Source organism: Tenrec ecaudatus, chromosome 4 (genome assembly GCF_050624435.1).
Source record: "Tenrec ecaudatus isolate mTenEca1 chromosome 4, mTenEca1.hap1, whole genome shotgun sequence".
In the NCBI taxonomy this organism is placed as follows: Eukaryota; Metazoa; Chordata; class Mammalia; order Afrosoricida; family Tenrecidae; genus Tenrec; species Tenrec ecaudatus.
The window spans coordinates 8,565,635-8,577,760 of NC_134533.1; the positions used below are offsets into that span (position 1 = coordinate 8,565,635).

The 12,126-nt window shown below is 62.7% G+C and overlaps 1 protein-coding gene across 22 annotated transcripts in view; it reads left to right on the plus strand.

Moving 5' to 3' along the window:
* NRXN2 (neurexin 2) overlaps positions 1–12,126 on the plus strand; it is a 114,286-nt gene that overhangs the window by 92,823 nt on the left and 9,337 nt on the right. For 15 of the 22 annotated variants that reach the window (XM_075545499.1, XM_075545501.1, XM_075545493.1 and 12 more), the window contains 3 exons: positions 1,716–1,805; positions 5,131–5,456; positions 7,431–7,509. In XM_075545499.1, the coding sequence (XP_075401614.1) occupies positions 1,716–1,805; positions 5,131–5,456; positions 7,431–7,509 (495 nt within the window). The remainder of the gene's footprint in view (positions 1–1,715; positions 1,806–5,130; positions 5,457–7,430; positions 7,510–12,126) is intronic. The other 7 variants (XM_075545509.1, XM_075545511.1, XM_075545515.1 and 4 more) reach the window with 1 other exon arrangement.

Here is a 12,126-nt window from a genome sequence, read left to right on the forward strand (position 1 = left end):
GGGCGATACTTGCCGCCTTGCAGGCTCTTGTGGGGCGTCAACGAGATAGGAGGAAGGTGCTAGAATGGCTGAGTGGAGAGAGCTCAATCCACAGAACTTTTGCTAGACCTGCTTATTCAGCTTCCCACAGATGGGGCAGGTGGACACGTGTCCCTACCTCTCAGTCACACACCCACCTCATACTTCTTGGAGTGCCCCTTGCCCTCCTGTCCCACAGTCCAGGCTCCTACCTCCCCTTGCTGTGTCCCCACCCCAATTGTCCCCCAGGGTAGGAAGCTCTGTGGCCCATTTAATGGAACTCCCAGCCCTAGTGGCCACTGACCAGTCTCCTCCACTTGCCTGGACTCCTCACGAGTCAGGAGGGGGGCACTGGGAGACCCGGGCCCAGTACTCCCTGGTGGGCACTCAGTCGGCAGATGAGGCAGATGGGAGTTGGGTTAGTGACCCGAGACTGCGTGACTTCCCCCCGGAAGGACAATCATTACCCTTTCTCCTGCTGCCGCTGTCACCCACATTTGACGCACGACGCAGGGGGACTCACAGGACCGCCCAGATACAATGACGACTGTCTGCCTTCACACACACACACACACACACACACACACCACACCACACCACACCACCCCCCGTCTCCAGGGACTGAAGAAACACAGTGACAGGCAGGAAGAACAGGTGGGGATCCAGGTGGCCAGCCCCAGTGTGAGAAGAAGCATTATGTAGAGCTTGGAATTGGGGGCTGGTAGGAGAGAAAATGGGTGACAGGCCCCTGGGAGCTGGGGCAGGGTCTTGAGGGAGGCAGGAAAGGATGGTGGGGTGGGGGGCGCTCTGGGTCTGTGCAGAGAGCTCAGGAGTCTGTAGTGAGAGAGCCAGGTAAGGGATGAGGAGGGTGGGGAGGAAGCAGGTGGGCTGGCAGAGGCGGGGCCAGTCTGCAGGGCAGGGCAGGGCCTAGCAGGCTCTGGGCAACCCCCATCCCCCCCCCCCCCGCTGTCTGTCACCTGCAGCGGTTAGCTCTCTGGTGGCCGCTTGGCACAGCGAGGGTCTCGCATGGGGTGGTGGTGGGGCTGTGTGGTGCGAGGTCGGGAAGGCGGGGTGCCGGGAGTCTGTCCGCCTGCCTCATGGATGTGAAGGGAGCAGAGCTGTTTGGAGAAGTTGATCTCACTGCTAACCACGTGTGACCCCCCCCTCCACCTCCCCCTTCTAAATGCCGCATAAACCCCGCTTAACCCGTCCCCCCCTTCTAAACAGCCCTCTAAATGCAGTAACCAGCTGGGCCCTGACTTAAACCTGCTAAATGCCCCCCACCCCACCCCAGTGCTCCCCCTTGGGGACGGGAGCTAATACATGGGGCTGGGACCGCTCGCCCCAGATAAACCCGTGTAACCTCCAGCCTCCACCTCCCAGCTGCCGTTTCTCTGCTGTGTTTGCTTGTTGTGTGTGTGTGTGTTCTTGGTCCTGCCCCTCCTGGAGGGTTATATCGGGTTGCTCTGTGACCCCAGGGTGGGGCTGGTGCCCCTGGGGTGGGGGAATGGTGGGGGGGCCGAAGAAGGGGTCCGGTCCTTCTCGCCTTAGTTTTGGGTGGGGGGCCGCGGTCCCTCTTTCCGTGGATGGGCGCTGTGCACCCCCGAGACCGCAGGGCAACGCGTCCGTCACGGCTTTGCTACCTCCTTTGGACTTCACCACCTGAGAAACCTACTGTCTTTCTAAACTTTTCCAAGGAAACTTTGATAACGAGCGCCTGGCGATTGCTAGACAAAGAATCCCCTACCGGCTCGGTCGAGTAGTTGATGAGTGGCTGCTCGACAAAGGTAATTAACCAGAATTAATGAATGAATTAACTAACTAACTTTAAACACACCATCTTAAAGGTGCAGAGCTCTCCCCCCCCACCCTCCCCAACCCCTGTGGTCACCGCCCCCAGGCGAAGCGGACCATTGTCCTACTGCCAGGACACCCCCACTCCCTGTAGTATGGCCAAAGGGCTTGGGTCTTGTGGCAAGTGTCATGGCTTGGGGGATGGGGCTCCTCAAAGAGCCCCACGCCCCCCCTTGCTCTTTCTGAATCATGGGCAGGGTTGGGGTGAACCCTGGGGAGCCTAAACCCCACGGGCACTTTAGGTGGTAGCTAGCGAGCAGGCTGAGGACATGGGGACAGCAGTAGGCTGCTGCTCTCCAGCCCAAAGGCTTTGGAGAGTGACAGCACTGGGGGGCGGGGAGCGGGGTGGGGTGGGGTGTGTGAAGGGGGGTCGTTGTCTAGGGAGCAAAGAGAGGAGCAAGGCCCCAGATCCTACCGGGAAGGGCCCCTGAGGCTGCCCGTGGGCCACAGGGTCCGGCACTGACCTCTTAGATGTGGTGGTGGCTGAGAATGGAGGGAGGAGCAGGGGGGTCCCACGGGGACTTGGGGCCAGGGCGCCTGCTGGGTGAGACTGAGTAGGTGGCCTGAGCCTTGGGTAGCCCCAGCCAGCCCCAGGTAGTAAGGTGCTGCCGGGGTGAGGGGGAGGCTTTGTACCACCAAGGGGAGCTGGGGCCCAGGGGCCAACCCTCCCAGTCCTCCCACTTCCTGGCGGGGGGTGGCGAGCTCTGCACCTCTAAGGCTAAACTCTAGGGGGGACGTAGAACGCTAAACTGCCACTTAACCAGCTGATAACTGTGTATCTAAATGTCCACCGGGGCCTCTCCCACTAAAACCCCAACCTAACTGCCCCACTCGGGGACTAACCATGCTGATAACCAGACTTGATAAACCCACAACAGGACAGAAAGTTAAAGGGACTCTAACGGGCCATCGCTAAACCTACAGCCACCCTGGGCCGCTGTCTCCAGCGGGGCGAACTTTAACCCTTTGAGGAGTTCATGGCGGGTGGGAACAGGCCCAGGAGCCTCAAAGACCAAGTTTGCTTGCTGGCTATGTGGCTTCCTCCTCTCCGGACCCCTACCCCCCACCCCCTTCACAATCCCTTTCCCCGAGTCAGAGGCCAAGGGAACAGCCCGGGCTCAGGCCAGGACAACTTGTGACCCCAAGGGTTGGGCCAGCTGGACAGGGCCTCCTTGTGGAGGGGAAGGTGGAGGGGCAGCCCCAGGAGGGAAGCACTGGGGCTTGCGATGGGAACCCCAGCTGCCTGTCACCAGCCGCATGCTCAGACCTCCCCTTCCAGAAATGGAAGGATGGGGGTAGATCGGCACATCCCCAAGGTAACAGGTCCCTCCCCCATCAAGTCAGGCCCCTCTCTGAGCCTCAGCTCAGCCTGGAGAGCAGCTGCCCTTGCTCAGCTTTGGGGGTTGGGGTGGGGTGAAGGTGCTTGAGAAGAGAACCCAGGAGAATCTTGGGGGGGGGGGTCTTTCATGCCCAGAGCCTGGCATACACTCTAAAAAGAGCTCCCAAACTCAACTGCCATCTCTTGATTCCGAGTCATAGCCACTAGCTAGGGCAGGCAGAGCTGCCCCCCTCAGGTTTCTGAGACCGGAAATCTCTACGGGAGTCGAAAGCCTCATCTTTCTCCCGAGGAGCAGCTGGTGGTTTGGAACCGCTGACCTTGCAGGGAGCAGCCCAACATATAACCATGACCAGGGCTCCCCTGTTGGCACACGGTTCCTGCTCAGGAACAATGGACGGCCTGACTCAGTCACCCGGGCCCCAGAACACAGCCTGTGGAACCAGGCCCCGGCGAGGCTCCACCCATGAGAGCTTTGTACCCGGATCATTTCACAAAGCACCCCCCCAGGAGGACGAGACACGGGGTGTCTCCCCAGTCTCCTTGGCACCTGAGCATCCCACTGTTGTGTTTGGAATCTCCATGTCTTGGGAGCTGGTTCTCAGGCTTCCCCGGTGCTGGCTTTGCAGGCCGATATTGCAGGTCTTGGCTTCTCCAGGCCCCGACTCCCCCTTATTGCTGAGATGGGGGCTCTGGGCATGTAAGACCCATGAGCCTGGCTGTGTAGAGCATCCCCCTGAACCAAGAGAAGCAGGACCACAGGGCCCTGTCCTTGGGCTGCTGAGGGAGGTGGGAGGCTGCTGAGAGAAGAGGCTGAGCAGAGGGGCTGGAGACACCCCAGGGGGCTGGCCACTGGGTTTGGGCTGGGGCCTGGACGTCAGACCCTGTGTGGCCAGCGGGGAAGGGTGGGCCCCACAAGTTGGACTGTCCTGGGTCCGGCCCTGGGCTCACAGTTACTAATTAAACCAGATCTTAACGAGGCACTAACCAGATGCTAACGGCTCAGCCAGCTCTAAACCACGCAGCGCCAGCCGCTCATTTCCAGGGAGGAGGGGTCAGCATAGCTGTCCCTCTGCCCAGCTCTCCCCACTGACCGCCCCCAAATAAGCCGCCATCAAAACCAAAAGCTAAATCTAAACTTAAACCTAATAAACGTCTTTTCTAAAAACCAAACCAGAACCACAAACTCAGAGGGTTAAACTGACCCCCAACCCACTAAAACCAAACTGCAGCTGAGCCCACCCCATGGGCGTCCTGAGGGAGGACCATTCGGAGCTGGAGCGCAGGCTTGGCTGTCAGCGAGCGGAGCCAGGTCCCTTTAACACCTGCCACTTCTGTGCCTGCACTGCCCGCCGGGAGGGGAGGGGGCTCCGCTGCCCGTGGGCCGGGCGGTGGGGAGGGATGGGCCCCAGCCTTGCTCTGGGAGGAGGGCTGGTCGTAGGGGGCCCAGCCTGGAGCAGGTGTGTGCTGCCCTCCCACCTGGGCACCTGGCCCTGCCTGCCATCTGCCTCGCACCTCGGCCTGGCAGCCTCTTGGTCTCCTCTGCCCACTGCAACCAGGGTATCCTGGGCTTGGGAAGACACTGGTGTGGGATGCTTGGGGTGCGGAATGGACACAATGGGGTTCCAGTTTCGGGAAGAGAAAGAAGCGGGCAATGACGTCATTGGAGCGGAGGAGGTGGTCGGCGAGGGAGGCCGGGGAGGCATGAGCATGGTGGGCTCCCTCTCCCAGCCTGCCTGTGCCCCGGGCACCCTCCCCCTCCGGGGTCCTGCCTGCTGGGCCAGGCCTGCGGCTGATGCAGACTCTCCCCTGGTTGTCCGCCCCCTCCATTCCTCCCGCTTGATGCCTCCCCCCACCCCATTCCCTCTGTCCTCCTCCTGGTCCCCTCCGCTCTGGTCTGCCCCCCACCCCGCCCCCCTCAGGCCGCCAGCTGACCATCTTCAACAGCCAGGCTGCCATCAAGATTGGGGGCCGAGACCAGGGCCGCCCCTTCCAGGGCCAGGTGTCCGGCCTCTATTACAACGGCCTCAAGGTGCTGGCCCTGGCCGCCGAGAGCGACCCCAACGTGCGGACCGAGGGCCACCTGCGCCTGGTTGGGGAGGGGCCGTCCGTGCTGCTCAGTGCGGAGACCACGGCCACCACCCTGCTGGCCGACATGGCCACCACCATCATGGAGACCACCACCACCATGGCCACGACCACCACGCGCCGGGGCCGCTCGCCCACGCTGAGGGACAGCACCACCCAGGTGAGGCCCAGCGGGCGCGCGGGGAGGTGGGGGGGGCACCTCGCAGGGGGTGGGGAGGGGCAGGCAGGGCTGTTGTGTGCGGGTGAGGGCCCAGGGGGCTCCTGAGGGCCTCTAGTCCTGCCCTGTTGCCATGGCGACAGTTCAGGTGAGGCGGACTTGGTCCCTGCCCTTCCAGGTGCTCAGTTGTTGCCCTGGTGACTAGGGATCTTGCAGAGGGGGCCCTGCTGTGTTTGCAGCCCTGGTTCTCGATCTTCCTCCTTCCTGCCGCGACCCTTTCATACAGTTCCACATGTGGTTTCATACATACATACATAAATTTATTTTCGTTGCTACTTCATTTTGCTGCTGTTATGAATCGGGCGACCCCTGTGAAAGGGTCGTTAAATCCCAAAGGGGTCACGGTCCCCACCCACAGGTTGAGAACCGCTGTTCTAGAGGCACCATACCGGGAGCTGAGGGCGAATTTGGTTCCCCAGGGAGTGGGGGACCACCCCAGCTATGAGAGGAGATCGGGGGTGCCCTGCTGTGCCCCCTGCCCCATGCAGGCTGTGCCCTGTGCCCCTGGAGTGATTGGAGGATGTGCAGCACCTTGCCAGACAGGGTGTGCGGGGACCACACTGGAGGCGGGACAGGGCACCGGCCTTGCTTCCACAGCCCCCTCCGTGTGACCTGGGGGCCTCAGGGACCCTCGTCTCTGCTTTCATTCTGGGTGGCCCTCTGTGCTTTAAGCTCCCCGAGGGCTTTCCCACCTGTGGGTGCTCTCCTCAGCCAGGGCGGGCTCAGAGGCTTTGAGGGACCTGGATGGGCTGGAGGAGTTTCCCCTACCGAGGCTCCTGGGGGCTGCCAGCTCTGGACTGTTGGCTCAGTGGGGGCCCTGGCCTCTGTTACCTTCAGCCCTTACCTGCACACGCTGCTCAGATGCGATCCCCTCACCCTCCTTCCGCACTGCAGGGCTGTTGGCCTCAAGGCCTGGCGGGCCCTCTCTTCATGAGGTGAGGGAGGGACCGAGGGGCAGCATGAGGATGTGCCCCCACCACCCCCTCCTGCACCCTCTGTAATTCAGCCGTGCCAGGCTCAGGGTGCCCGGAGTCCCTCCTCTGTCAGTTTGTGTTGCCAGGAGACACGGGGCTCTGGGGAGAGATGGGCCCGGGACTTCCAGGTGAGAGGGGTACATGTCTGCCCCTCCCATGTCTGCACCTTGAAGGGGAGGGGGGCTGCCCTGCCTGCCCAGCCGAGAGGAATAGGAACAATACTCTTGGGCCCAGGTGCGTGGAGACTGGAGGCTGGGCGAGGCAGAGTGGAGGCTGGGACCCCGGAGGCTGTGGGGAACGATGTTGAGGGGAATGGAGATTGGGGCAGTGAGGCGAGCCGGTGGAAGATGGGTGGCCCTCAGGCTTCCTGGGAGCCTCCATCCTCCCCCACCTCCATCCTTGCCCCATCAGCCTGGCTTCCCTCTCTGCACCCTGACAGGGGAACCCCCCTTCTGCCTGGACCTTGGGTTTCCCTCCTTGGGTCTCCTCCCTTCTCCGCACTCCTCCCAGCCACGCCCTGCCGTAAGGTGGCTCCTCTCTGGGATTCTCCTCCTTTGCCTGGAGGAGCGAAACTGCTGACTAAGTGGACTCCCGTTGCCACGGCAACCGCAGCCTCATGCCTGTGTGCCGTGGGTTCTCTCCGGCTGTGGGAACAGGAGGGTGATGGGGTGGTGGAGTCGAGGCCCAGACACCCCGCTACCTGCTGCTCCCTGGGCCCCCTGCTCAGCTGGCAGCCCCCTCACTGCCCTCCAGTCTCCTCAGCTGTACCCCGGGAAATGGGAGGTCACAGGGGGACTTCACTGGTCTGCGGGAGTGAGTGAGTGAGTTTGTGTGTGTGCGTGCGCGCAAGGTCACTCACCGGTGAAGAGGGAGAGGCTGTGGGGCCTGCCGACCCACCGGGAACCCTCTCTTCGCCCCACCCCTCCTCTCGCCCACCCCCCAGAACACCGATGACCTCTTGGTGGCCTCGGCCGAGTGTCCGAGCGATGACGAGGACCTGGAGGAATGTGAACCCAGTACTGGTGAGCTCCTCTCCCCCCTCCCCTCCCCCGGGGCCCACGAGACTCAGGGGAGGGGGGCGACTGGCCCTGCTCCAGCCCAGGCCCAAAGTGGCCAGGCCTTAGCTGACATGTGCCCAGGCCCGCAGGTGCCCTCCGGCCAGGCAGTGGCCCGCCTGTGGTGTCCAGCTCTTAGAGGTAGTGAGGTTCTTAGCCGGGGTCCTGAGGTTGAGAGGCGAGGGATTCTGGGAGAAAAAAGGGAGACTTTTCCCTAGAAAGATGCAGCTACAGATTCTAGGAGTCCTTGCAGGATGCCAGGTGGGGATGCAGGCCCGGAAACTACAACTCCCATCAGCTCTTGGGTCCACAACTGCAACTCCTATCAGTCCCTAGGCCAGGCCGGCTGCCTGACACCCTGGAGGAGGCCCCTGGTGGGCCTGAGCCCTCACTGTCCTGTCCTGAGCACTACTCCGGGGAGTCCCAGGCCAGACCCTCTGCCAGGACTGCCAGGTCCAGCCTGGGTGCCCACAGTGCTGGGGAATGCAGTGTCTCCTAGGCTAGGCTCTGGCAGACAGGCTTTTTAGGGAGGGGAGCCTGGGGTACCCCGGTGCAGCCTCCAGGGCTGATACTCCAGCTGGAGCTGAGGGGGCAGCTGCAGAGAGACACCACCCTGGGAGGTGGTGGTGGTGGTGGGTGGTGCTGCCAGAGGAGGGGCGTGGCATGGCATTGTGGGAGTAGAACCTCGGTGGGGGGGGGGCATGGGCGGCATGAGTGAGGCAGGACTGGCTGAGCCTGTGGGAGAGGAGGGGTGGGTACCACACTGGGCTCCCCTTACCGTGCCCCGGGGAGGTTGGGAGGAGGGTGGGCTGGCAGAGCAGGTGTGTCAGTAGAGATGAGCAGGGTGAATTGGGTAGACATGGCATGGCCCCTGGCGGAGGGAGTGGGGAGCCTGCCAGCCTCAGATGTGACCAAGAGGCCCTGGGTGGTGGTGGGACAGGAGGAGGACAGAACCAGATGGTCCAGGGACCTGGGGGAGCAGGTGCACGTCTTGGAGAGTAAGGGCAATCCCCTTCCAGACCCGGCGACTAGGTCCCACCACCGTGTGCATCCCCAAGTTAGGCCGGGACACTTGGGGAGCCCCAGGGCTGCCAATGCACCCCCTGAGCAGGGCCATGCCCTAGGACACCCTCCATGGTGGGAGCTGTGGCGTGGGGCCGGACCCCCTCACCTGACAGCAGCTCTGGCTCAGGGACTGAAGCTCAGATCCACCACTGGCTCAGAGCAGAGCCCCACCCCTCTATGTTTCTGTCCTGGGGCTCCCTTGGGGGGACGGGGCACGTAGTCCAGCCCTACCCAGAGTGGCTGTGTGAGGAAGGGCCCCCAAGAGCTTGGGAACCAAGGCGGTGTGGGTCACGAACAGGGCTCTGTGGTCTATGGTCCGTTTGACCCAGGGGTCTGCAAACTCCTGCCTGTACACTTGTGCCCAAGCTGGATGGGCACGCCTGGCTGAGGGGGAGACATCTGTACCTTCCCTCTGGGCCCCACATCCTCCCTGAGCCCCAGCCCGAGTGTGGGCGTGGCTGTCTGAGCTCCTTAGGACCTAGGAGTTGTGGGAGCTGCTTGTTGGCAGAGGCAGGATGGAAGGGGCCGGAGTAAAAGCTGGGGTAAAGGGGGAGCCTGGTGGGCCACCCAGCACCCAACGTAAGCCCCAAAGGAGCCCGCGGTGAGCCCAGGCTCACCCAGCCCATACCACACAGCTGTCCTGAGACACCTGGCCATAGCACCTGACACCGTCAACCTGGAGTCTTAGCACTCTGATGGGAGGTCAGCCAAGGACCTAGGTGACCCCTAGGTCCCCAGGCTGGTCTGACCATTAGACCACCCCCTGCTTCCCACCCAAGCCCCTCCCCAGAGTGGCAGGTCTATCTCAGTACCAAGGTCAGGATATGAGGTCCAGACTGACCCTGGGGTCTGTACCATCCCACTGCCCCCTTGCCCCCTCTCCCCTCCACAGCCCCGCCCACACCCCCTCCCCTTGAGAGCCTCGCCCCTCAAAGACTCCACCCACGCTATCCCCTCCAAAGCCCCACCCCTCCCTGTCACTCCATAGCCCCTTCCTACACCCCTCCCCTTCACAGCCCCGCCCCTCAAAGGCCCCGCCCACAACCTCCCCTCCAAAGCTCCACCTTCCCTGTCACTCCATAGCCCCTTCCTACACCCCTCCCCTTCACAGCCCCGCCCCTCAAAGGCCCCGCCCACACCCTCCCCTCCAAAGCTCCACCTTCCCTGTCACTCCATAGCCCCTTCCTACACCCCTCCCCTTCACAGCCCCGCCCCTCAAAGGCCCCACCCACACCCTCCCCTCCAAAGCTCCACCCTCCCTGTCACTCCATAGCCCCTTCCTACACCCCTCCCCTTCACAGCCCCGCCCCTCAAAGGCCCCACCCACACCCTCCCCTCCAAAGCTCCACCCTCCCTGTCACTCCATAGCCCCTTCCTACACCCCTCCCCTTCACAGCCCCGCCCCTCAAAGGCCCCACCCACACCCTCCCCTCCAAAGCTCCACCCTCCCTGTCACTCCATAGCCCCTTCCTACACCCCTCCCCCTCACAGCCCCGCCCCTCAAAGGCCCCGCCCACATCCACCCCTCCCCCCAGCCCGGCGCCCCTCCCTGCAGCTTTGCCACGCGACATGCGCCGCCTCCCTTACACAGCCCCTCCCCTCCCGGCGAGCCTTGGATGTTGCGTTGGGTGGGAGGTCCGGCCGAGTGTTCCCGAGCGTGCGTGAGAGGGGCCGTGCACTGTGAGTGGGTGGCGCACGCACGCACGCACGCACACAGCTGTACAGTGGAGTCCGCAGTCCCGGCACATGCAGGAGGGGGACACAGCAATCAGCCGTAGCTGCACACGTGCACACACGTACTCTGGCACCCCTGCAGGCTGGCGCACCCACCTCCTCGGGCGCAGCCACACACATGCACACGTTCACCCCGGGCCAGCCGGCGCACAGGCTTAGACCTGAAGACCCAGGTGTGCGTCGGCCCAGGCCGCGGGAGCACGGACGTGTGCGCAGGCCCGCAGTCTGCACCTAGGCGGCGGGGGCAGGGGCTGCGTGGCGGTGACGCCCAGCAGAAGGGAACGCCCGTTCCTCGTGATTGCTGGCGAGTTCACCCCGAGTCCAGCTCACCGAAGGTGCCCCTCCACCCGCACGCTGACCAGCAGAAACAGCTGTGTTGGTGGAGACTCAAGCGTACGCGCCGGCGCGCCCTGAGGCCCCGCTGGTACACCCGCAGTGGCACCCAGGAGGGCCGAGACCCCCGGAAGCACATATTCCCCTGTGCAAACTCGGTGAGATGTGTGTTCCCACAGGCGGGCAGACCCCCCGGGGTACATGCATAGGCATGCCCCTGCTGAGGTGCACTCACGGATGGGTGCAGACAACCCCCCCTCCGCGTCCAACACTCACGTGCATACGATGCACTGGAGAGATCGTGGCCTGGGATCCTCCCCAGGCCCCACGTATGCGCACGTCACCCGAGGCACGGCTCCCACAGACACGCACACGCAACGCCCAGAGGCACACTGAGCGGGCGTCCCAGCGTGCCTTAAGAAGACTCTAATCATTGAAGTGGTGAAATCCAAAACACCGGGTGATGGTGGCGGTTCGGGGCCATCGAATCGGTCCCAACCCACAACAGCACTGCCCGGCCCTGCGCCCACTGTTACAGCCACTGGCCGATCCATCGCCCTGAGGGCCTCCTCTCTTTCTCTGCCCCTCTGCATTACCGAGCCTGAGGTCTTCTCTAGGGACCGGTCTCTCCCGAGGCCACGTCCGAAGTGCGTGAGAGCAGGTCTCGCCATCGCGCCTCTAAGGAGCACTCTGGCCGCACTTCTTCCAAGACAGATTGGTGTGTCTCTTTGGCCCTCCATTGCTGCTTCAGTATTCTTCTCCAGCACCACAAAGCAAAGGCATCGGTTCTTCTTTGGTCTTCCTTCTTCGGCGTCCAACACTCACGTGCGTGCGAAGCAGTGGCGAGATCCGTGGCCTGGGTCAGGCGCACCTTCGTCCTCAAAATCACGTCCTTGCTCTTCCATGCTCTACAGAGGTCTTGGGCAGCAGATTTACCCAATGCGACGTGTCTTTTGCTCTCTTGACTGCTGCTTCCATGAGCATCGATTGTGGATCCGAGCAAGACACAAATCCCAGACACCTTCAGCAATTCCTTCGCTTATTTATGTTGCCTGTTGGCCCGTTATGAGGATCTTGGTCTTCGTCCCATGGAGTCGTACCCACACTGAACGCGGCAATCCCCGATCTACATCAGGAAGGGGTCGCCTCTTTCAGCACGCGAGGTGGCGTGTCTGCATTCCACAGGCGGTTATGAAGCCTGCCGCAACCCTGGTGCCGCAGTCTGCCTCACACAGTGCAGCTTCTCTGCGGGTTAGCTCAGCAGAACGACCGAATAGGTACGACGCGAGGACACACCCTGACACGCACCTTTTCTGATTCGACCCCGCGTCTGGATCCACGCACAGGTTCCACAGGAGCAGGCCGGCGTGTTCTAGAAATCTCCTCCGAGTTGGTTGGTTATTGTCATGTTAACCATTGAGTGTCACAGGCTCCTTTCTCAACCACGGACAG